Below are 26,144 nucleotides of genomic sequence, written 5' to 3'. Positions count from 1 at the left end.
TAAACTCATTAATAATTTTAAAATTAAAGTCTTAATAATTATCAAATTAATTATAAATTGTTATTTAATCAATAATTATTATATAATTAATAATTTTATAATTTAATTGTAAATTATTAGATAATTAATTATTATTTATTGAAATAATTAAAGATTAAAGTAATTAAATAATTAAAATTAAATAAAATGTAAAGAGATAAGTTAAAATTTAATATGCGGTTTTTAATATAATTTTATTGTTAAGATAAAATTTCTACTGAAATTGTTATTCAATTACATAAAAGAAGTGCCACAGTCTTCTTTATTCAGGGCTCTGGTGCGTTCTGGCTAGAATTATGATTTATTACAGAAACTAAGAAGCACCGGAGCCGAAACTCGGTGGGCTCCGGCCCAGTTTAAGCTCTGATCGTAGGGGGAAGAGTTCTTTATCATCACAAAATATTAAATATACTTAAATAAAAGCTGATGAAAATTCCAGAAAGAGGGTATAAGTGGGTAGAAACAAAAACAAAAAAAAATGAGAGGAATCTTGGTGAGAGAGAACGTTCTCTTTTACCGGGGCTCTCTGCTGATATAATTATAGCCGTCAAGCAGATGTGTTTAAGGGGTAAAATGAGTCCTCAATCTGACTCCTAAGGGTGAAAGTAAAATTGCTGGTTATGCTTCCCCCCATTAGTGGATACTGTGGGAAAGACGATGTACAGGACGTGCTTGAGCAGTTTATCTCAGTATTTTACTCTTATTGTACTCGCTATCACTTAACGTACGTTTAAGAACACAAATTAAACTAACTGTAAGCATCAATAACAATACACTACATACGATGGCATGGCGAGAAATTTACGCGTTCCTAAACAAACTCCCCCAAATTTATTGCTTTTCTTAAAAGGAAAGGTTTTCGCATGTGAGTGAGGGAACTTTACTTGAACGTCTCATGTTCTCATGAGTTCGTATTTCTAGGGAAATAGAGTATTGCAAAGTCTGCTTATTGTTAAACTAAATTGTTAGGAATTCTAAATTTTTTCCCTTTAAATTGTGGTTCAGTTTTATAAAGAGAAGTACCGGAGCTCATCTTATTTAGGGCTCCAGTGCACTCCGGCTAAAATTGTAATTTATCTTAAAAATTGAGAAGCACTGCTTTAATTGCTGATAAGCATTTTAAATTTCATCCTGTCAAAAAATTAAAAATTCCCTTTTTTTGGTAGTTTTTTCATACAGCTGTCATTTTCTGTTTAATTGTAAATATTGCATATTTATAATTTTATAAAGCATAACTTCCCTCCCCTGAAAAAGCACACAGATTCATTCTTAATTTAAAATTCAATTACAAGACCAATGTGAAAATGAATTAGCCAATGGGACAAAATAACACATATGTCTTTAATAGAGGATCCCATATCTATAATTCCCTTAGTTACATTTATTCCATTAGCTTCTTTACCTATTAAAAAAATTCTGATCCCCCCCCCATGAGTGCAAAGTCATAAATACCACTAATGCACACATTTACATTTACACATTTGCTGCCCCTTAATGTAGTATAAGTAATGTTACTCTTCATTGATAATGTTTATTTTTATTTTAACTTTGCCTCTATCATTCGATTTTAAAGTAAGCATAAATTTCTATTCTGTTTTTTGGTTAACAATATTTATTTCAAGATTCACACATCTGCAATTTCCAGCTTCATTTATTAAAATCTATTATGCATTTTACACTTTATTTACATTATTTATACATTATTACTGATATTCATCTTATTGTATTTTATGGATTGTAAACTGACTTTGGATGAAAGAAATTTCCATAATTAAATATTTTCAATTAGCTTAAATAAAACATAAATACACACACGCAGAATGTTTGAAATAGGTTTTATGCTTAGTATATTGAGTGTTCTAAGGATGAAAGAGTTGTACAAATAAAAAATGTAATTTTGTAAAATCATTACATTTGTCAAAGTAAGAAATAGGGCAAATATGCAAAATCCTATCTGCAGTGCCAGACTTAATTAGCGAGGCTCAGGATGGAAATCTTACTTGGTTACCCTATATCGGAATGATCACCATACAAAATGTCAACACAAATATAAAATTAACATTTAGTTAATTAAAATTAAATATTTGAATTGATTTGAAAAGCAAGTCTTAAGATTAAGGGAAAAGATTACATTTAGCAAACAAATTTATATTTAAAAAAGCTTATTAATCAGCTATTTTTGATGATTTAAAAAATATTGTTAAGTTTTCTATAAATAAAAAAGCTATAACTGTTTTTAGTGAATTTTGACTTACGAAAGTTTGTTTATAGTTTTGTCAAAAATTCATTAACATGTTTAGCTACTGTATTTTCAATGCAAAAAGACTGACAAGCCATTAAATCTTGGCACATTTTTTATCGAAGATAGCTTTTAATCCACTTCAACTTCGAAAAGCTTCTCTAGCATGGAGCAACTGAAACATACACTGTCCAAAAAAAATCTTTAGAGCCAAATATGAGTTAGGGATTGATTCTTCCAATACAGACCACATTTTAGCTTCATCCTTTTTAATATATACTTAAAAACTTAAGGTTCTTCGGAGGCCTCGCCTCTTAATCAGTGGCCTGGCTGTTCTGCTCCCCCTGGTACTCTTATGCCTAGCCAGAATATGAAAAAGGTGCAATACCCTAGCCGAATTTTCCATTGCTAGCAGTACTTATTTCTAATTACACCACGAAGGCATGCGGTGATAAAGGAGAAAATTTCTTACATTCTCCCCCACTTTAAGGGCGACTAGGAAGGTAAGGATGTTGCTAACTCCTGATAGTGACATATTATAAATGACATATTATACTCCTGATATAACTCCTGATAGTGACCTATTGGCGTCCGAAGTACCACATTTTACTTCGGACGCCAATAGGCAGAAAAAATATACGTTGCTCTGGCCGAGTTTCAAACTCCTAACCTCATGATTTCTAGGCGGGCGGGCTTCCGATTATACCATTAAAGACCGCTTTAAAGAGGAAAAAATACCTATAACTCTTCCTATTAATAATGATTAGTTTTTCTCAGACTTGTTTTTCAGTTTGGTTTGGTTTGGTTTATTAAATTACGGCAAAGCACTCGATAGCTATCTCGCCTTAAGGGAGGGATGCCTTCGTGGAGGACTTTTTAAGGGAAACTGGCTCGTATACACGTTACACATGGGGAAAACCACGAAAACGCCCATGCAGCCAGCCCGTTCGCGGGATTCGAACTTCGGACCGAACTACCAGTGTTCAGCGACGTTACCGCTCGGCCGCTGGTGGCCCCCTTGTTTTCCAGTAAATTAATGTGGCGTCATGTTTTATAGTTTTACTAGCTTTTACCCACGGCTTCGCTCGCGTTAATGTCCTTAAATAAGTATCAACTTCGTGTGAATTTTAAAAATACACTCTGCGTAAAATTTCAGTAAATACTGCCCTTCTTCAATACTATAGACTGCGGATATTTTGTATTTACGTGGAGTGTATCGCCATGAAATCTAGTAAAACTGCTACGTATATTTTCTTAATGACTGAAAAATTTTTGTGAAAGATGAACCGAAACCCGTAAATCCTGAAGGATTTCAAATAATAAATTAAACAAATAAAAATTAATAAATGTTACGCTTTCACGCCTTAATTACTTAACGGATCATCATGAAATTTTCAAGAAATATTTTTGATATATTAGCAGTGGCGTAGCTAGGGTGACGCTATCTGTCTCTGGGCGCAGCATCCAAGGGGCGCCTAATTGATGCTACGAAATTTTTGAATGAAATGTTTTCCATTCTTGGCACATAGAATGGGGCTCAAATGCTTCAGTTGTCCCCAGGCGCTGGAAACTCTAGCTATGCCCCTGTATATTAGAAAAGGTTATAAATAAAATGTTTATTAAATATTTATTGTCTATAAAATGTTTGCGTGGTTTAAGCCAAGCACCTGCGCGCGCAGACAAACTTTTCTATCGTTTAACATTTAATGTTTATACAACGACAATCATTTTAACTATAAAACTTATTGTATAGTTTAAGTTTCAACTGATAAGTTACATTATATAGCTTATAACCTTTTCTAATACATCAAAAATCTTTCTTGGAAATTTCATGGTGATTGGTTAAGTAATTAAAAAGTGAAAGGGTAATAAACAAACAAACAAACAAACTCGCATTCGCATTTATAATATTAGTTAGGATTATATAATATTAAAGACAATTTTTTTTCGTTATGACATAATTACGAATAACCTTGCTTTGTTAAGTTCCCCCACTTTAAAGGTAACCTCTCATGTGCATCGGCAAAATATAATTCATCTTTCTGTTATATATACAGGCTGAGTCATCTTTAACAAAATCAAACGAAATAAACCGTATTTATATGGGGCTACAAGGCCAGAAATGGAAAAAACAAATATATCTGTATTTTGTACCAGTGCTCCTGGTAGGCACTTGGAGAGCTTTCTGATTCCAACCACAGAGTATATACCGTTTTACGAATTCAGAGTTTGCAGACATTCACTTCGTGTATCAAACAGCTGACGGCAAAGAAGGAGCCACTGTAAGAATATATGGGAAAAGGTGCCCAACCACATGTGTATCATAATATTAATGTTTGCACATTTGCATCAGAACCTGTTTCAATGAACGTGGTCTCTTCAGGGTAAGAATATAGAATGGCAAATGGCAAAGATCAACCGAAACACCTGATATATAGGAGGATGGGTCGCATGTTATGGAAGCTGTATATATGCTTATACCAAAATTAAAATGCACAGACATATATGCAATTGTGGCTCCAACAGGAGTATCTAGAATCAATAGATATTATGCAGCTCACCTTGCCTTTCTTTAATTTAATCTGCAATGTGCCCAGTTATTGCGATGATAATCTGCAATGTATGGTATTTTTTTGCAGTGGTTCTTAGAGACACCTTCATAATGGCACCCAGATGTAATGGTGAATACACCTTTATAAAGATCGATCGCTGTTCGAAGAAATAAAATTCTTTATAAGGGTGCCTTGGCATAAAGGCATGTGAACCTTACAAAAATCAATCTGTAATTTTGAAAAATGCAACCTCTGTAAGGATACGGACACTTTAAGGCAGGTCTCTTTATGCGAATGGGGTTTTCATTTGCATTGCAGATGAATTAATTAATGATGCAGGGGATGGAATTTATTTTCGGCACTTTTGTGAAAAACAAGATCTTTCTACGGAAACGCTCGTCACACATTTCTCAAAGGGTACATTTATACAAAGTCCAGTGAAGTGAATTTGCATAAAGGTGCCGAAGATTTATTTGATCCTTTGCTTAATTAATTAGTCAGCAGAGGCGTAACTAGGGTTTTCGGCGCCCGGGGACAACTGAAGGTTTTGCGCCCTTTCTCTGTGTCAAGAACGGAAAACATTTCATTCTAAAATTTTGTAACATCAATTTCGCGCCCCCTGAATTCTGCGCCCGGGGATAGATGTCCTCCCTTGCCCCACCCTAGCTACTCCACTGTTAGTCAGTAATGAAAACAAAAATTGAACTTACATAAGGATGCACTTTTATGAAGAGTGCTTTTCTGAAGTTAGTAAATGATACTCATCAGGGACGTTCGTCTTCAAGGCAGGCGCATTTCTAACAAGGTTTCTTTAGGTAACAAGGATTATCAAACAACCACGATTTGCACAGGTTTGCAAGTATCTTTATGATGCAGGGCCGTTCCTAGTGAGGGTGGAGAGCGTAAAAGTAAGCGGGCTTCGAAAATTAGGGGCGGCCGGACTTTCGCGATAACTAAATATTTCAAATTCATTGTAAATACTTCTCATATGTCAATACTTGTTATACAATTTGTCATATGTAAGTACTTAGTGAGTATGAAATATAAATTTTATTATTCATTAAGCATTTTGTTTTAAATTTTCGGGGGGGGGGCGGCAATCTCGAAAGTACTCTGGCATCTAATGGCCTAGGAACGGCCCTGTTATGATGTACTCCTTATCAAACCATCTTGATTCAAGGCAAACTAGATATCTCGTTGGCTTGCTTGATTCTTTTAACAGAGCCCTTGTGATCTAGAATTTCGAAGCTGTATTTGTAGATGATAAAGTCCAGTAAAGTGAATTTGCATAAGGTGCCGAAGATTTATTTGATCCTTCGCTTAATTAATTAGTCAGTAATGAAAACAAAATTTGAACTTACATACGGATGCACTTATGTAAGTTCAATTTTCCTCCTTTCTCATAAAAAGGTCTTCGAGATCTCAGCGCAGACTGTGGATCCAGATGAACTCACTGCTACTCAGTCCCATGTTGCTTAACACCGCTTCGCCATTTAATATGTAAGTGGATGACTGTTTACTGAGCCTATACCTACTACTACCCAAGAAGGGAGAGTAAGAATTTTGTAGGCGAGATTTCACATGATTTCTGAAATTAATCCAATGACTCTGAGCCACTGTTTATGATTCCAACCCGAGTGGCTTCAGCCCATTATGTCATTCATGCATGTGAGTATTAAGTGAAATTTTGTAAAGCAATGGGTTGGGGCATGATGAACCTCTGTCGAAGCTCCTATATTCACATGAATTATTTAGCACGAATTCCTTTCTGAGGAAGACACAGAGCTAGATTTAGACTTGATAAGGCCCTAGGCTGTTTGAAATATGCGGTCCTTTATAAGTCTGTTATACTATATCTTAATTTTAGGGGGGGCGAAGAAAGTGGGGGCCCTAAGCTATATGTAATAGTAGCTTATATGTGTAGCTTATACTTAAATCCAGCACTGGAAAGACACTTGAGACCAATGTGCATTAAATGGCTGTTGTTTCTGATGTAGGGCTTGCTGGAATAACTGCAAAAGTGGCTACTATTAAGCTACGAATTTGAAGGTGCCTTTATAAATATTTGGCAATCCATGTGGAGTTAATGACGGGGATGCATTACAGAAAATTAGCTGAAATTTCAAACATCGTTTTTAAGACCGTATTATGCGACTACAATTTTTCTTAGCTGGTCTTCTTACGTTTATTTAATCGGGCCAAACTCTATTTATACTGTTATTAATGTTTGATAAGCCAGTAATAATATTTGATGCACTGTGATAATACTGATAAGTAAACTGGAACCATTCTAGCTAATAAATGAAGCTTTTATAAAAGTTACATTTTCATTAAAAAAAGTTTTTTTAGTCTTGAATTTAATTTTTCTTTCCAAAAATGTAATTTAGAATTGTAAATAGGCAGACAGAAGAGCATCATGGGTGATTAATAACTGCTCGGCGTTAAATTCTCAAATGTACATAAATAAGTATATTTAGTATAATTGTTTGCAGCGAAATAACCTATACCATTCTGTTTGAAATAATTTACTGTATTTTATTTCAATCAAATTAGAAAGCAATATTATTAATTATACATTCTGAACTGAAAAAAACAAGACCTTAAATATAATGAAATGTAGATTGTGACTAAATATAAGAGTAGGAATATAAGAAAAATTATACTATATAACAATTTTATATTTGTTTATTGGCAATAAATAGCAGTTCTAATTTCAATAATTCTATTTACAATAACTTACAGAACTTCTTAATAAATTTTGCCAAAATTATTAACTTAACGATCCGAGTTCATCGTTCACTGCAACCGTAACTTGTAACCGTAACTTTGGGCGCCAAAATTGTCACGTCGAGGGGGGCTGTGTGATCACCGAGGCAAGCGGCAGCACGATCGCTGCGCTCCGTAAAAAAGTGAAAATTTTTCCTTTCCTCTTGGTGATTATCAATTAAATTTCTTTGAAAAATGTTTATTTTTTCCCTACAAAACCTATATCATTCCAATGAATTTCGGCTCCGATGTTGACGAGAATAAAACAGCGGACAATGTAAGGATATACTCCAAAAACCTGGAATTTTATGATAAGTACTTTTCTTTCATCTAAAGTAAATCAAATTTCTATAAATAAGTGCCTTTAAATCAATAAATCTTAATTTTTCATCAGTTTAAAGCATTAAAAAATACTTGAAATTGCCATTGCTTGTGGCTTCCTTTGTGTATCAACTCGAAACAGACACCAGCGTTATCAGTTCACGTCTGTCAACACTTACAAAGCCCTTTAAGGAATCTCGAGAGAGGGAAAATTCGGGGATGAGAGGGATAATTTGGGCATCGCGCTATTTCCCTCTCGGATCTTCTGGATTCTCTTTTCTTTCTAGATCGCTTGAATATAGTTTTGCCTTTAAATAATATTATACCTCACCGATTTTTTCTCATACTGTTCTTTGCTATCTGTTAAATGTCCATATGTAAGGGATGGTTTATTCTTCACCGCCTTAAATGAATTTTTAGAACTATGAGCTTATATAAATAACAGTGTGGCTCATTGTGTTATATTAACATTATTTAACTAGTAATAAATTATGATAGTAAAATAATTAATCTTGTAATAAATTATGATAGTTAAATTAATAAATACTGTTTAATTTGCGTTTTTAATACATATACTCAGTAATTTACACACATAAATATATATATATACATATACATATATATATATATATATATTTTATTTTATTTATTTATTTATTTATTTTTTTGGGTGTATGCGGTTGTGGTCTTGTATTGTATATGGTTCTATGTTGTTAGTCTGCTGCTGCTTTTTGAAAAATGTATGAAAATGTTGAAAATGAAAGTAGCATAAGTTACTTTGGTTAAATTAATATATACTTTTGTTTGATGACCTTTGTTGATATCTCAGGATGCAAGCGTACATATTACTTTATATTCCATGCTAAATACCTTGATACGAAAATAAATACCATCAATATTTGTTTTTTCCCCAGTAACACATCTATTCACCATTACCAAACACACTCACTACACAAACACACCTGTGAGACACTATTTATTGTAAATGAAGACAGTTTCTTCTCCTTTTAACTACACTCATGGACACAATCGTATTTTAGGATATTTTCTACTTCTTTTCCTTTTCTTTCTATAGGCCCTTTTTTTTTTTTTCTTTTTCCCTCTATTATTTTTGGGCCATTTATTTAAAATTTTATTTTGTCCCATCTTTTCTTCCTGGCCTTTTGAACTCGTACAAGATGTACGAAGTTCCTTTTTACTCTCCTCAAATACGAAATTGCCCCTCTTTCTATATACCTTTCCTTCGCACCTATGCTTGATTTTTCGCCCATCGGTGCAGAAAGACTTAGCGGGTGCAAAACAAGACATCTGTCTACTTTGTCTGTCTGTCTGTCTGTCTAAATTGTCACGACGATCGCGCGCGGAAAGGATGTCTCGTGTACAAAGTAAGTGCTAATTTGTTATTAATACAATATTATTATTTAATATATATTATGATATAAATTAACTTTAATTTCATATATTGTCAGAGGATGCTAACGAGAATAAAGTAAATTCTTAGTTTAACACGATTACTCTTATGCTTCCATTCAGTCATGTTTAGCCTTTTTCATATAAATTATAATAATTAAAAAGTATTATATGAAATTAGCCTTTCATCTAAATTAAAACATCAATGTTATTTCTTGCCACAGTTATTAGGGTTGCTGCAATTATTTTTGGCAGCATTATCATCAACAATAGTTTGGCGGTTTTTTACGGCCCTCGAAACCGAATAGTACCTTTGATTATAATGCAAAACAGAAAAAATTCAATAATAATATTAAAAAGTATCACCATTGTCCTTGGATGGTAATGTGAAAATATTTTTTTATTTTCTTCTGGTTTATTTACATTATACAGCACAAAGTCTTTAATCTGGTCTTCGATTCTGGATTAGGGTTTTTTCCGGATTATAGATCATCAATTTAAATCTGGTAAGATGGCATGCAGAAATGATAAAATTAAAAATGCACGCGCCCGAAAATGCGTTGAAATTCGCCTTCCAGAACGGCAAAATCGACTTGCATACCATTTGGCGCATTTATCAATCTCGTAAAAAGCGCCAAATAAGTGGGCGATTCTGCACTTTAGCCAAATACATAACGGGTTTTTCCTTTTTTGTGTTATTTTATTGTTTGGTTTAAAATGCAGTTTATTAAGATTATGCATTTTTTGTTTGCCTCTACTGTAGAAATGTGTGCTCCTTTGACTTTTTAAGTGAAAATATATCAATGTGTACATGAACAAACTCAAGGGAGTGCGTAAAGCATAGTTTGTGCAATTCTTTGATGTTTTTTTATGTGAAAATAGGTCGATGTGTTCATGGATAAAGTCAAGGGTATATATATGTACAGGTTATGCTTCAAATTCGTATTATATAATTTTCAAAATTTTTTGCGGGGAAAATTTAAATAAATGAGATCATAAATAAAACATTATATTTAATGCATATAATAATAGAAATAAATTATAAAACACGAATATAGATCAAATTTGAACAAAAAGCTAAGAAAGTTGCAGACAGGGTGGAAAAAGTGCATGGGATTCGAACTCATGACCCCAAAAGTTAAGTGTTGTTACCGATCAGCCTTTACCACTAAGCTAGCATCACATGGGAACAATATGAATATTTTGGCTTATATTCATCATCAAGTAAATCAATTTTTAAAACTAAATTCTTTGGTCCTATTTCAGTGTGCTATCGTCTAAAAAATTCACCAGAGTTTGTTCTTCAGCTTCTAGTACATTTCTTACAAAAAACATTATCTTTTAAAGTGGCGTTCTGATTGAAGTTAAACGGGCTGCTAAAAATATATTCCATGTGCTTACAAATATATGTTAGACAGAAATGTATATTTATAAATAGAGAAATACAAATTTAACATACTCTTTAATGCAGCGGAATGTTTAAAAGGCTATCAAATTTAATTTATAATTAATGTTTTTAGCTTTTACCTGTTTCAAAAGAAAAAATAACAAATCTTTTAATATCTGATTTGCTATAGCAGTTTGATATAGTCAGGCATTCATTTTCATTAAAGGTAAATATGTATGCAGAACTAAGAAATAATTTTCAGGACAAATTTTGCTATTTCATGGACTTGGAATTATAATTTTTGCACCTGATTTTCTTGAACTGAATTTCTTGAACGCCTGATTTTATCTGCGGACAAGTACTATAGTTGCAGTTTTCTTATTTTTCTTATCTTTTTACTTCCTTGTATAAAGTAAAAAGGAAGTATTGTAATCGCAAAAAGTTTCAGGCAGCATATTTCAACGAAAATATCCATTTTGACCGCTATCGAATGCAATTTAACGATGTTTTTGCGTGATATCTGTACGTAACAGAATAAAATACTTTTTTTCCTTCAAAAAATTATAAAACTGCTTTAAAATTAATTCTGAAGAGAATTTTTCGCGGCGTCTGTCCGAACGTATGTACGTACGTATCTCGAAAACGAGTAGCCTCGGAACGTTGAAATTTTGTATATAGGACTGCTATAACATGTAGATGTGCACCTCGTATATGTTTGTAAATTGTACATTTTTTGCTTTAAAAATGATCGTATTATGTTGTTTTTATGCCTTTAATAAATCTGTATGCAATATTTTTAGAATTATCAACAATTTTAACCCATTTATGCCGAAGGTTTAAAAATTGGAATTTTTGCATGAAATTTCTATATGTTAAGTAAAAAAATATAATAAATAATGATTTGAAGAAGAAATTTTTTTATTTTAATTAGTTTACAAGTTATATGGTGTTCTAAAAATAGAACACTAGGCAAAACCATTGCTATAATGTTACAATGTATAAAATCATGGTTTTCCTCGAAAAATGTGGTTATTCCCATTATTCGGTATGGTAATTGGAAGAACACTTAACATGTAAAGCCATTTTCCACATCAAAAAGTGGTGTTTTTATGACATTGAGCACAGCGAGTTTGCTTTCCTTGCTTTACGATCCTATGATTTATGCCATCATAGCGTGAATCAATGTTTCGCTTCTGAGAGGGTTTTCCTTTCCTGCCAGGTTCTGCAGGATGACCATGAGTCTCAAGATAATGGCATGCTACATGACGACGGAATTCTAAAAGATCCATTGGTTTTGCATCATAAGTTTTGTGTAATTGCCAAGCATTTTGTAAGGCCAATTCGAAACAGAACAACTATGGACTTGATTACCATTTCTTTCCACGAATTGATGCTCTATATTTGTCAATGTTTTCGTCTGCTCTATCCACACCTCCCATAAATTGGTTATATACTTTTATCATGTTTGGCTGCTGAACTTGGATTTTTTTTTTTTGTTCTTGTGAATAACGATTTACAAGACACAGTGGATTTACACCAGCACCAGATGATGCAACAGTCACAACACTGTTGTCATGCCATCTACAGACAATATTGCCTTTGCCATCAACTCGATAACCGAATGAGCCTCTTTCCATTTTCTTTAGGGCAACATCCGATTGCAATGGTGGTTTATCAATACGACCTTTTCTAACTGTGGCCTATTGCCTGATGATCCATTGAACCAAGTTTATCAAGCAGGGCAATACTTGTGAAAAAATTATCAAAAACAAAATGATATTGCCCAGGGTGCTCCTCTGTTAGTGCATCCGTAAACCATAAGACAACAGAAGCACCAACATCATACTCCTTATATTTGTTTGCCAGGTTTTTACCTTGATAGGGTTCTGTTATGTAGCGAATTTAAATTATTAATATGTGTTTTATATTATTATTATTCTAATATTTTTATTTGTATTCATGTGTATTTTAATCTGGGAAAAAAAGTATTCTTAAGCTCTTAAGGTTTTATTTAACTCATTATTCTTGAGTGGGAATTGTAACAAAGGCGAGAGACGGTTGCGAGGACACACATCTGGTTTATGGCCTTTTCACTAACAATGTCGCCCTTTTAGCTCATGCGTGTGAAACGGAAGTTGTTTTCTTGTCGCTTTGTAAGTTTGCAGTTTTATTACTTCAAGACAGTGGGGGTGGCTGGTAATTGGATTTTCGTAAAAGCTTAGTTTCACTTGTTAGTTGGGGGGGTCTATTTTTTTTCTCACGTTATGTGAGTGCAGATGTTTTTCGGATTGCATTGTCAGATTTTCTGGTGTTTGATTCGTCATGGGTGTGTCATTTTCTCAATTTAGATAACATAAAATTCCGGGATTGGTAAGATATAATTTTATGATTTTTTTGAAAGCCTATGAACTCACAGAGGAGAAACCGAGTTTTCCTGGGTGCTTGCACCAGGCTAGAGTTCATTTTTCTGATTCTGATTTTCAAGAAGAGTAAGAGGAGAAAAAGCGGGGGCTTGACCCTTCGGGTCTTGCTTCTCGCGAGCCGCGTGAACAGCCGGCAGAGGGTATGATTTTTCTCTCGGCTTTCAGCTGTCGAGAATTTGCGTTGGCATAAGGCATAGAGCTCAGCAGAAGAATTTCGATTTCTCTTATCCCAAGAATTGTTCGGCAGATTCTCTTGGTGATCCTGACATCCTGATGCGGTATTCCTGTTTTTACCGGCTTTGACTTCCTAATTAGATTTTGTTCCAAAGGTGCTCTACGCTTATGGTGAGTTTCGGGGCTTCCAGAATGAAAGAGACTCGTGTAGGACCCTTCTAAGGTGTGCATTGCTGTTTATTCTGCCTGTGCCAGCTGCGTCGATTTTTTTTTTCATCATTCCATGCTCTGGAATTTATTTATTGTAAGGACAGCTTCAATGGTGTTGCAACCAAGTCATCTTTAAAATTCGCAAGAACTGTCTGCCTCCATTAACGATGATTTTGTGAATAAAGGACAGCAGGAATAATGTGGTGCTCGAGTAAACTTTGGACGCTGGACGATCTGTTGAACTATCTAAAACTCCGTATTAATCTGTCGATGATGGCATTCTCGATCTCTTCGAATGGTGAACGAAATGAGTAGGACGATCTGTTGAACTCTCTAAAACTCCGTAGTAATCCGTCGATGATGGCATTCTCGATCTCTTCGAATGGTCAACGCAATAAGTAGGACGATCTGTTGAACTATCAGCACTCCATATTCAGTCGATGATGGCATAGGAGTTGAATGTATGAACTTCACCCTGTGAGTGAATTTTTTTTTCTGTCTTTTGTATTTAAATTGTAACCGAGTAATGATACTATATTAATATACGGTACAACCGCCTAAATTGTGAGTTATGTAATGTTAAAAAAAATTTAGTACACCTAACATGAGTATAAGATTTAAAATGATATATATGTTAATTTACATCTTAAGGTTAATTTGTAGGGGACTGATCAGTTTACCTAGTTATCATATGTTTGAATATTCTAGAAATTAATAAATGTGTTTGATATGTATTTTATGTTTCATTTGTTTAATTTAGTGTAGTTTCTGTGGTCTGTCATGTCCCTCCATTTGTTTGAGCTGGGGGGCTTTTAAGAAACATGGAGTTTACTTGAATTTGGAGTTATTGATTTTTCCTTTACATAGGTTACTTATAACGCAAACCTAAAAGGTTAAATTGTACTATACCACTATACGATTGATTGATAGATATGATATACGAATATTTATAAGAATGTCGAAATGATATATGAATATTATGAAATAGTTTTTGAATGTGAATTATCTGATTTTGATTTTTTTTTGTTAATTTATCTGGCACCACAGTGAGTCAGTTAAGTTTAAGTTATAATGGAATAAAGTATTTAAAGTTACAAACATAGTTTTTTTTCAATATAACAGTTCGAACCAACAAATGTAACCTAGACGAGTTGCCGCACACCAAAACTTGTATCCAAAACGAATAGGCTTTCCTCTTATAAATTGTTTGCATCCGTGTCGACCAAAGTAAGGAACCATGGATTCATCAATGCTGAAAAGTGTATCATTTGGAACAAATTTCATGCACAGCTCATTTAGTTGTGTATAAGAGGTCGTAATTTAGCAAACTTGTCAAGTGGGTCTAAATTTGCATTGTCTGCAACATGGAGATTTGAAAATATTGTTTCAAAGCAGTCACGTCTCATGGCAATACTAACAAGGGCTTTTTGTGAATCGGTTCTTTGTTCCCAGAATATGCACCATCTAGGAAGAGACATATCCACTCAGAAATATAATCTCCAGGAAACATTTCAATTCAGAGTTTGTCAAGCTTAGGTTTACACCCTTAGTTGAAGCATATAAATTTGAGTATGTTACAATGAGTTCCATGACATCGTCATTACCAATTACCAAAGTAAGAACGATGTCATGACATGACATCGTTCTTACTTTGGTAATTGGTAACTGAGTAATTCTTCCTGATATGGGTTACACATTTAGATCTGCTTTTTCCCATTTTCGTACAACTTTTTCGAGCTTTTTCTTCTTTGTTAGAGGTGATTGCTGCAAAGTAGAAGAAGTCGATGGAACCCCATCTGCAGGAGAATCAAATTTAAGGAAATATGAAGGATCATCTGGGTCAGAGTCAGCATCAAAAGAACCATCCCGAACAAGATAAGCAGGTGCGCGCAGCAAAGAACCAGGCAGATTATTTATTGTTCCCCCATATTCCTCACCGGAGTCCTCATCAGAAACAGACGCTGTAGCATTTTCAGGTGGTTCTATGGTTATGGCACTTGCTTCTATGTTGTCACACGTCTCTAAAAGATCAGTTAACTCATGTAAGGCTATTTCGGACATCTTGTTTCTTGGAAAATTATTTTTATTATTTCAACTAAAAAAATATGAAGAGAAAATATATGCGTTCTTGTGGTAGTGGTTTTGCCTAGTGTTCCAAAATGGAAATTTCAAGCCTATAACTAATTCATTTTCTTTTTACAGTAATAAAGAGTAACTAATTGAATAATAACACAATTTTTTTTTTACAATTTTAAAGTATAATGCAACAGAGTTATAGTTATCTGTTTATAGATGAATCTACAAAAACCATGACGAAAATGAAGACCAAAATTTCACAACATCACAGCAGCCAAATATCTGCAGGAGTGACAAACTCTGTGTTCTAAGCAAAACCATATGCTTTTACAAACTGGCTGACATCACAAATCAAACCATGTGTGTGACCTTGAACCCGTGGGCTAAAAATAACTTTTATGTGAGGGATGTTCCAAAAATGGAACAGTAGGCATAAATGGGTTAAAGTTGTCTAAGTGCCGCTGAGCCTTTTTTTAACGGCGGCCATTGATGTTTACATTTGAAACAGGAGACTAGTGGATTTGTTGCCAATCTAGAAAAACAGCTTCGCAACAACAAAGATAACGCATTCATTTATTATTGCCAATTAAATCATGCTTAATTCTTTCTGGAATTTTTTCGAAGAAATAAGTGTTTAAGATTTACTTTGTAATTTTTAACATAGATATTTTGAGTTTTTGTTTATTTTTGCCTTCTCGCGAAGTGAGAACTGAATTAATTAAATGAGAAATACTCAATCGTCTGTCAAAAACTGTTTCTTTTTTGTTTTGTTTGCTTAATTTCTTTTATACATCATTCTAGCTTTATTATGGTATTTGAATAGAACATGTGGCAATGATTAGATAATTTTATTCTTTAAATGATATAAATTTTGTGCATTATGAGTTATAATATGAACGAAATATATAAGTTAACTGTTATATAATTATTGGATTATGTAACAGTTAACTTAGTTTCCATTATATAATTATTATATAAGTTAACTGTTATATAATTATTAATACTGTTAAGTGAATCTAGCGCCAGAGTGTCGCTATGGTAAACAAATACTATAGTGAATTTTAAAGAATGCATTTATTCTATTGTGGTTTATGCGCTGTCGGCGAAGTAGATTTCATTCAATCCAATAAGTTTAAATGAAATGCAAGAAAAAATGCGTATAATTTAATATTCCAATACAAGGAAGTCATGTGGTGTACACATCAGATTTTTTAAACTAAATTCAGCTGATTGCTGTCTTTTTCCGCTCGCAGATTTCTCGCTATAATGTTAATTCAGAAATAAGTATTTTTTAGCAAAACATTCTTTCCTTAAGCCAGCGTTTATCGCTACTTCTGCCGCCATTAGTTTTTGGTGATAACACCTGATTGCTCCTTTTTTACCACGTGACTCCAACGCATCCGCAGACATACGAATAGAAGTTGAACATTGTTGAACTCCATCTGTATGTCATCCGTCACCGCACATCGACCGGATTGCAGATGTCAATCAAAGTGAATTCGCTCGCTGATTGGAGAAACACATAGACACCACAATGCATACGCAGCAGTGGAAATGGGCCTAGATTGGAAAGATGGGCAGTGGTTGGAAAACAAATCCTGTGTGAAAAGTTGGGGATGTCGAAGTTCCGCGCTATGTGGTGTCCAGAACGTTGAAGCCAGAAAGAAGAAGCATTAAGTCCGAGAATAGCTCTGCATGATAAACGCCGATAAAAAGCTTTTATTGTTTGTTAGCTGGGGAGAGGGAAATGAAGTATGGTTCCACCACTATGACCAACAAATGAAACAAGGAAGCGGGGTGTGGAAACATTAAGAATCCTCGACCCTATATGTATAGAATCTGGAAATCTGCCTGAGAGTTTTTAAGATGTCAATTTTGGGATAAAAAATTATCACTGTTTATTATTAATAACATGCCTTTTTGATACAATGAGAATAGGTTTTCATTATGCTAACCAGGCCCGCGCCGACAGCTCTACCCAACGAGATGGTTCCTGACCTAAGCTGTCCTGCAGGACAATGAGCAGGATGATGCCATTGCACAGAAGGAAGAAACCACTATCAGCGCACCACAGCGAAGGGCCGGGTGGCGGATCAGATGTGGTAAATTGAACGATAGTTATAAGAAAATGAAAGTTTATGTTATTAAGTCTATTGTGCCTTGTGCAGTAGGTGCTTCTTCCAATTAGAAAAAGAAAAATGATTTGGGATGAAAACGATGTCTTGAAGGGAAAATGTAAAAAGCATTGATATGAAAGTTAGGCATGGTTGCTGGAAATTTGGACTTTGAGAATTTTGATTTAAAGAACTAGCATACGCACAATAATAATCACGTTGATATGAAACACGTGTCAAGATGCAGAGAAGCATTTCACACACAAGATACAATTTATTGCGCACATGAAAATCTTTAAGAAACAGGAAAAAATCACATTTGTCACAGAGGTAAAAGAAGCACGTCCCTCCACCATGACGGCTATGAGCTCACTGGCTTGCGCCGACAATAGGTGGAAGGTCGTGCTAAGCACGACGGCGCCGATTCGAAATGGCGCAAAAATAGAATACGCAGAGGTAAAGATATTCCTTACTCCCTCTTGAGCTCACAAATTTTATGCAAATATACATTTACAACTTTTAAAGCTTATGTCTGACCTAAAAAACTAATGTCAGGTATGTTCTCATTATTTTTTCCCCAATGACCCAAACCGTCCTACTACTAAGGCCAAAAGTGGTGGTCTTTTTATTATGGAGGCACCTAAGAGGTGGGCCACCTCCGCCTCCTATGAAAGGACGAATATGCATACGCCCATCGATTCGAACCCGGGCCCTTTGGTATTTCAGTTGGCTTCCCTAGCCACTATACCGTCTAGGCGTCTGATGTTATCATTATATGATGATTTGTAGGTGCTTTCCCATAATCAAAAATTTGGATGTTGATTCCTTAACTATGACTTTTTACCACAATATTTTCTACTATTATGTTTAAAATTGATACGTTTTTAAACTGTTTAAAGCTGCGATGCTTCTTGCTGTTTTTTTTGTCTCACGTAGACGACGTTTTCGCCTTGCGTTTTTCCCTTCTAGATGTGTTCATCTGCGATGTTTTTGTCATGATGATGTTTCCGGTAGGTGCCACTTCAAATAGCGATAAAATAGCCTAGCATTTAAATACTTTATTGATTTTTGCCATGTAGCTCACGCAACCAAGGGAATCCGTTTCCCTTAGAAAGTCTTTCATGAAAGCATGCGAAAACTATCTCCATGCAAAGCGGCAAATAATCTTTTGTGATTTTACTTAGTTAAACCAACGCTTTGTTTGGAGAAAACTTGAAATGAAGATAAAAGTTTGGTTCTTTGAAGTGCACATTTTTTTGTATTTATTTTTAAGGATTTTCTGAGATACTGTAGCTACGTTTTAAGGTTTTTAATTAAATGTTTTTAAATAAATTTTTAGTTTAAATCATTGATAATTTGAACTGTCTATGTGCGTTTGTCATGAAACACAATGAAAATGTGGAATTAAATTAGAAAAGTTATGCAGAAAATCCTGGAATATATTGAATGCTATTTTAATAGTAAATAAATATGTAGAGTCATTAAGTTAATTTTTGAAGGAGAAGACATAAAAAATGAGCAATAGCCTTGTTGGGACTCGAATCTGGACCTGTCGAATACGCGCCGCATATGTTACCGTTACACCAGGAAGGCATGCTGGAAGAAGGGAGAAAATACCTTATATACTTCCCCTTTTAAAGGGTGAGTGAGGATTAGGGAACCCAGTCTTCAAATTCTGGTTGGGACGAATTATTGTCTACCACCTTTTAATTCGGGCGCCACTTGTAGAGTCATTAGGGTTTCTTCGATGCTGGAGACATGAAAAATGAGCAACGCCTTCCCCGGGACACGAATCTGGACTTCTCGAATACTTGCGAAGTTTGTTACTGTTACACCAAGAAGGCACACGGAAATTAGAGAGAAAATACCTTATATATATTGATATAGTAACAGAAGTTCATACTTAGGTTTCAGTTATTAATTTCTCCATAGAAATTTCATCTTGTAATTTATGAACTATTTAACAGACTCAGATGAATAAATTATTAATGAGTACAAAATATCAATATATTTGTTTGAAAACAGTATAAATGAAATTTAATCAGGTGGATGATGTTGCAACTTTTGATCTTTTTTCGTATTATTATTATTTACATTTAACAACATCGATAAGTGAATTTTTGCTTACCTTTCTTGATAAATATCCACAGGAACGCTTGGAATTCCTTTTAATTTTTATCACACAGAAGCTTTATTTACAGCTATGTACAACAATTGTATGCTTACATTAGAACGTTCAACATGTTTTTCGGGTTGCCACTACATCTATCTCAAAAATCCGCAATGCGGTAAGAAAAATATAACAAGTTTAAAGTAAAAAACGCTGCGCCTTCTCGTGGCCAACTACATAAACTGTAACAGATGATGCTTGATAAATATTTAATATTCACTCAGTTTCAGAAAATTTCTAGTTCTGAAATCGAGCCTTCATTTTGTAATTACGCATAATAATTAAAAACAGGAAAAATTTGATCCTATACTGATAAAGAATATAACTTAAAAATTTTATACATTTCGTAGAAATCGGAAAGTCTCGCTCTTTAACAAGCTGCAAAGGTAGTGCGAATTTTCTACAGAAACATGTATCAATTTCTGAACACATTTTCTCCTGCAAAAAGAGGATCTCACGTAAATCTACCTCAAAAACCTAATGGAAATCTGAACACTTTGCGTACTTAAACATGGAGTTACCTGTACCTGATTTAGGACATTCTGTTTGATGTCTGGAGTCTATGCTGATCATGCCCGATTCATGACAGCTCTTAGAAAGGAACCTGTTTCAGCTAACCTCCTGTGCAGCATTGCAAACAAATTATGGCTAGGTGTACACCTCATAGCCTGTCGTTCCGCGTATAAGCGCTGTGCGGCTGGCCCACTACAGTTTGTAGCACATATACCAAATGCATATTGGCTAACTTTCCATTTGTATAATTATTCATTCTACTAACTATCTGTCCTGGTGCGAAGTGACGATTCCCTGCAAGAACTCCTGCGGAACTTTCGCGGAACGCCATCTACAGCATCAAAAAAGTATTTCAGACCCTGCATTGGTATATGATTCAGAGTCGTTGAGGCAAAGAATAGACGTTCTTTGGCTCTACCCTTTCTAGAAGTTCTGAAACGTGGTACTGAGACCCCCTGTGTACATATGGAATAGAAATATTTAATAAAGTATAACAACTTATACGAAAAACGATACCTGATGATACAGTACAAAGTCTGTAATCCGGACCTCAAAGCTACAAACTTTATACGCATGCGCGTATAACGGATGGTATAAGCTAGGCTAAAATTATCTAAGGCATTTCAGTTAATGTTGCAGATTGCGCTGTTCTTTAATCTTCTAATTGGATCTGGCTTATTATTTTTTGCAGACTGTTAGAACAATTTTATAAAAATTAAGCTTGAACTTTCGATTATGCCAAAAAGAGTTTCCAATTCTGGAGCTGCAAGAGGATCTACAAAGCGAAAACATATTTCGATGTCCATTAAACAAAAAGTGGAATTGCTGCAAAAAATGGATAAAGGCTTATCCGTCTCAAAATTATGTGAGAAGTATGGCATTGGAAAGTCCACTATATATGACACAAGAAAAAGGAACTTTTTGAATTTTTTGTGGAAGCATCTTAACTTACATTGAAAGATATGTTTAATAAAGTAAACAAATAAATATTAAGCTTTTTTTTGTAAATTTTGATACTCTTTAGATCATAATTGTTTTTTATTTCATAAATTACGATTTCATATTTTTAATTGTATAATTTCTCCATGCCATCTTACCAGATTTAAATTGATGATCTATTATCCGGAAAACCCCCTAATCCAGAATTGCTGAAGTCCCGACGAGTCCGGATTACGGACTTTGTACTGTATTTATTTATGTAAAGATTTTTTAGATTTAAAACGTTTCTTCAAAATGGACATACTTGCTGAAAAGTATATGAAACTTTATGTTTCATCACATAGTTTTTTCTCTTTTATTGCTTTTGTTTTTGTTAAAGTATTTTAGTTAGCATTTAATACTAAAACTGGTTTTAATTTTTAGGTGAACCAGTGTTCAAGTCGCGGAACGACCCCTCTGTTGATGGCGGTGGAACGTGCTTCCTATACGAAACAATCCTCTTTTTTTTAAAAATATGTGAACAATTAAGGAAGAAAGGAGCGGATGTGAAGATAACCAACTCAAATGGACAATCCTCTCTTCACGTGGTGGTAATTTCGAATCAAGAAAATTTGGTCAAAATGTTCTTGATTGGAAATAACTACATCGACATCCGTGATCACAGGGGATTTGTTGCATTGTTGGCAGAGTTGCTAATAGATTGTGCAAACCTTCACGCTCACAGCTGGGAGGATTGCATCATTATCTATGGCAATGTAAACAATGCTTCAGTTTTTAAAACAATGTCCAGAAAATCAAAGAATTGCATTCAACTAAATAAATTATGTTTGAACGCAATTTGGAAGAACATTCGAAATATTAAAGGCATCAGCAGTTTGCCGTTGCCTACATACTTAGTCAATAAAATAATGTTTAAACAATATTTGAGGGATGAAAAGAATGCGGGCAGCGCAGCGAATAAGCGTAGTGTAGGAGATAACCTAAATAAGTTCCTTTTAGACTGGGGACTTCGTTTATAGTTTATGTATTTAAAACGCGTGTTTGAAGTATTGTATCATACATTAAGGTTTTAATAGTATTCTTAAATATATATATGTGATATTTCGGCTGGCATGGTGAAGCTTAGCATCAAAGTTCGTGCATTTCTTTAGCAGAATGGTAGCTTTTAATTGCCCATTTTTATTTAACTCACCGCCCGACTCGCATTCGATTCTATTTACGTGTCGAAAACTGCAGTAAAAATTAATCATGTTTACAATTTTTTTTTTCATTTAGAGTGAACTAAAATTGTCCTGAAAGTGACCTTTGTTAGATTTTCTTCCCCCCTTCTTGTAGCATGGAGGTAGGAAGTAAGATGGAGTAGCCCTAAGCAAGTTTCTCCCGTACCCTGCTCTGAAGCACTGGCGATCCCTACGTGGTGACCAAAACATTGGGTCATTTACCATTGAGTTCAATGGGATTTGACGCGTTCGAATGTAAATATTTTGTAATTACGTCTTAAATATACATATAAATGTATATATTTTCTTTTTCTACAGCACTTCAGAGTCCTAAGTGTATGAAAACAACATATTTTTAAACAACATTTCATTCAGAACGGAATTAAATGCTATACTTTTCACAGGACAGTTTTCTCTGAATGGTTTAATTTGAATGAAATATTTCCACAAGTTTTCATTAATTAGATTAGAAAAAAAATTTAAGGTAATTCGATTTTATTTGGTTAAGGTACAAAAATTAAGATCAAAGTTTATTGTATTATTAATATTAAAATTATGCATTATTTCTTTTCTATTTATAGAGCTTTTTCCTAAAATACTTTCTGAAATATGACATGATTTTTTGGCTTTTGAGGCATCTTTTAAATCCAAAACTGTAAGTCAATTTATAATTAATGCTGTATTCGGTTCATTTTAAATTAACGAATTATTAGGAAATACTTTAAATAGTACTTAACTTTCTCTGAACATTTCTGAAAGGGAATAAAATAAGTTTTTTTTTTTTTTTTTTTTTTTAGTATTATTTAAAACTTGTAACTGAGTTAATATAAAATGTAAGGGGAATAATTTTTTTAATTATACTTATCAGATTTTTTTTTTAACCCTTCATTTCAACAATACATATTCCAAAACTCTTTATTATGTTCTTAAGTGCGCATCTCATAGCATTTGCTTATTTGCTTTACAATACCTTTTAACAGATTGCTGTACAATTCTTGCTTAAATCGTTTTATAACGTATTTGTCAACAGGATTTCAATTTATGTTTACAATTCAATATTAAGGTTATTATATATTTAGATAACATTTATAATCATTATAAATTAGATACATTTAATCATTAGATTTCCTCACAGTACTTTCACAGTGAATAAATTCTTTATTTCGAATACATTTATAAATAATTTAATGAATATTTATGTATTTTGTCAAAGGCTGATACATGCTTTTTGCAAGCACATGCTTAAATACCCATACATATTTCCTATTTTTCATGTCCGGCATGTGCAAATCTTTAATTTCTGTGCATTCACTATATTTTTCGTGTAAAGTAATTTACACTAATTTAGCATACACATGAAAGTTTTACATAAAAAATATATATGAATAAATTTGAATGAAAATTATATGCATTATTTTTAATACCCACTCAAAGGTCAGTTTTTCTTCAAAATTTCTCCGCGATGGCATCTCTCTCTTTAGGCAGATAACCCTTGCATGTGTTACTCTATTTAATAAAAACTTATTCTGACCTGTGTGCCTAATTACAAATAAGATATATAAAATTAAAACGATGAGTTTAAAATGAGAAGCAGTAAAGCTTCTCCTCTAAAAATTTAAAAGGTACATGTTACAATAATATTTGGATGTGAAAAAAATTTGTTTTATTTAAAACATTTTGGCATTTGCAAAATAAAATAAAAGTAGCGAATACTCTATCAAGTGTATCGAAAGACGTATACAATTTTAAATGTACCGTAAGGTATTTTTCATTCTTTAAGCATAACATTTATCTTAAAATCTTAATTTTTGTAGTTCAACAGCTTAGAATTTTATAAAACAAATTTATAATCAAAATCACTGTTGTTAGTTATCGAAAAATAACCAAGATGTGATTTTTGCTTAAATGTCGCTAAACTATACAAATTGTTATTATCCATCATACTAGGAATGTTTCTTTTATGCGGAATTGTCCCGTTTTTCGATTTGTATGGTACTGTCGTCTGTCGAAATACTATCAGAACCGTGTCAAGCGAGCTTCTGAATGTAAACAAAGAACACCCTATCTGGTGACCCAAGCTTCAAAGCAGTGCTTCACTTCTAGCGCCGGATGGCCCCTCCTTCCTTTCCTACCTCCATGAATTGAATTTTCTCTACATTATATCTAAAACAAAACCTTGCGAATCGGATGAGAATTTCTGGAGATCTGCCTTAAGCCTCCATGGGTGAAGGTTACTCTTCCGCCGCTCTCATGGCGAGCCATGATCCTAAGTCGAACCATGGTGTTCTTCCTCTGGGTAAAAGCTTTTCCAACTGGAGTGTGCCTATGGATGACTTCACTGATGATACAATGACCGCTACTGAATATGGACCTTCTGTTGATTGAAAAACTAAATTTGGAAATCAAGGTATTGGAATCGAAAATTAACACAATCAAGGATACGAAAAAACAACTTGACACTACTAGACCTGTTACTGAACTGGATAAATACACCAAGGCACTTGCAAAGATGTTACGAGAAGACACGCTGCAGAAGGACTACCTAATAGGTAAGCGAGATATTTTAATTTCTCAGTGTACTAAACCCTTCCCCTCTAAATCGGCTAGTAATGTTGACTTGCAACATCTAAAAAGGAAAATATTAGATAACTCTGATCTTTCTGATAATAACTCAACTCAAATTGATGGATTCATTAAACCCACTCGAGTAGCCGAAATAGGAAAAAAAGAACACGTAAAAAAATCCCATAACTACTAGCAATAAATTTCATATCTTAAATGCGGACAATGCGAAATATCATCAGGATAACGATAATACTCAAAATACTCTTTCTAAAGCTCCTGAGGATCAAACTACTCTTCCACTAAAAAAAAAAAATCTGTACCTCCTATTATGGTAAAACTCCCAAGCAACATCAAACAAAACGTATATCTGAAGCAACTTGCCCCTGAATCCTCTTCTAAATTTTACAGCAAAAGTAGCGGTGAATTTCTTAAAATCTTTTCAAACACTTCCGATGATCACAGAACTCTCACTACTTATCTTAAAAATCATTCAGCGGTTAATTTCTTAAAATCTTTTCAAACACTTCCGATGATCATAGAACTTTCACTACATGTCTTAAAAACACTACCTCATCAATGCACTACACAAAAAAACAATTAAAGTCGTAATACGAGGATTACCTATTGACATGGACACCACAAAAATTAGTGACATTCTAACTGAACCAGGATATAACGTACATAAAGTAGTACAAATGACATGTTTATGTACACAACAACCCATGCCTTTATGTCAAGTTCAACTTCTTCCTACACCCAATATTGACTATATGACATTACACATTTCTATATGACATTACTATATGACATTACACATTTCTCACTATTCATAGTTGAAATTCAAAGGTACATAAACAAAAACCTCATTTCACAGTGCCAAAAATGGCATCACTTCCAAAAACTGTTTCCTAGCCCCATGTTGTGTCAAGTGTGCAGGAGAACGCAAAACTTCACTCTGCCCAAAAGCAGGTTTCTTAGAAAATCCCATCTGTGTAAACAGCAGTAATTCTCACTCTGCTTCTTATC

The 26,144-nt window shown here is 33.8% G+C and overlaps 1 protein-coding gene across 2 annotated transcripts in view; it reads left to right on the top strand.

Moving 5' to 3' along the window:
• Window positions 1-9,250: 9,250 nt before the first annotated feature.
• Window positions 9,251-26,144, top strand: part of LOC146993792 (uncharacterized) — a 28,284-nt gene continuing 11,390 nt past the window's right edge. Inside the window, exons 1-2 of one of the 2 annotated variants that reach the window (XM_085826542.1) lie at window positions 9,251-9,302; window positions 21,757-25,102. In XM_085826542.1, the coding sequence (XP_085682668.1) occupies window positions 24,919-25,102 (184 nt within the window). In that variant the 5' untranslated portion in view covers window positions 9,251-9,302; window positions 21,757-24,918. The remainder of the gene's footprint in view (window positions 9,303-21,756; window positions 25,103-26,144) is intronic. The other variant, XR_015043895.1, reaches the window with a different exon arrangement.

The sequence above is a fragment of the Stegodyphus dumicola genome, chromosome 11, assembly GCF_044657685.1.
Source record: "Stegodyphus dumicola isolate Sdum_Otavi_A_Nest chromosome 11, ASM4465768v1".
NCBI lineage: Eukaryota > Metazoa > Arthropoda > Arachnida > Araneae > Eresidae > Stegodyphus > Stegodyphus dumicola.
The sequence above is the reverse complement of the archived record's forward strand: the minus strand, read 5'-3'. Positions and strand labels throughout refer to the sequence as shown.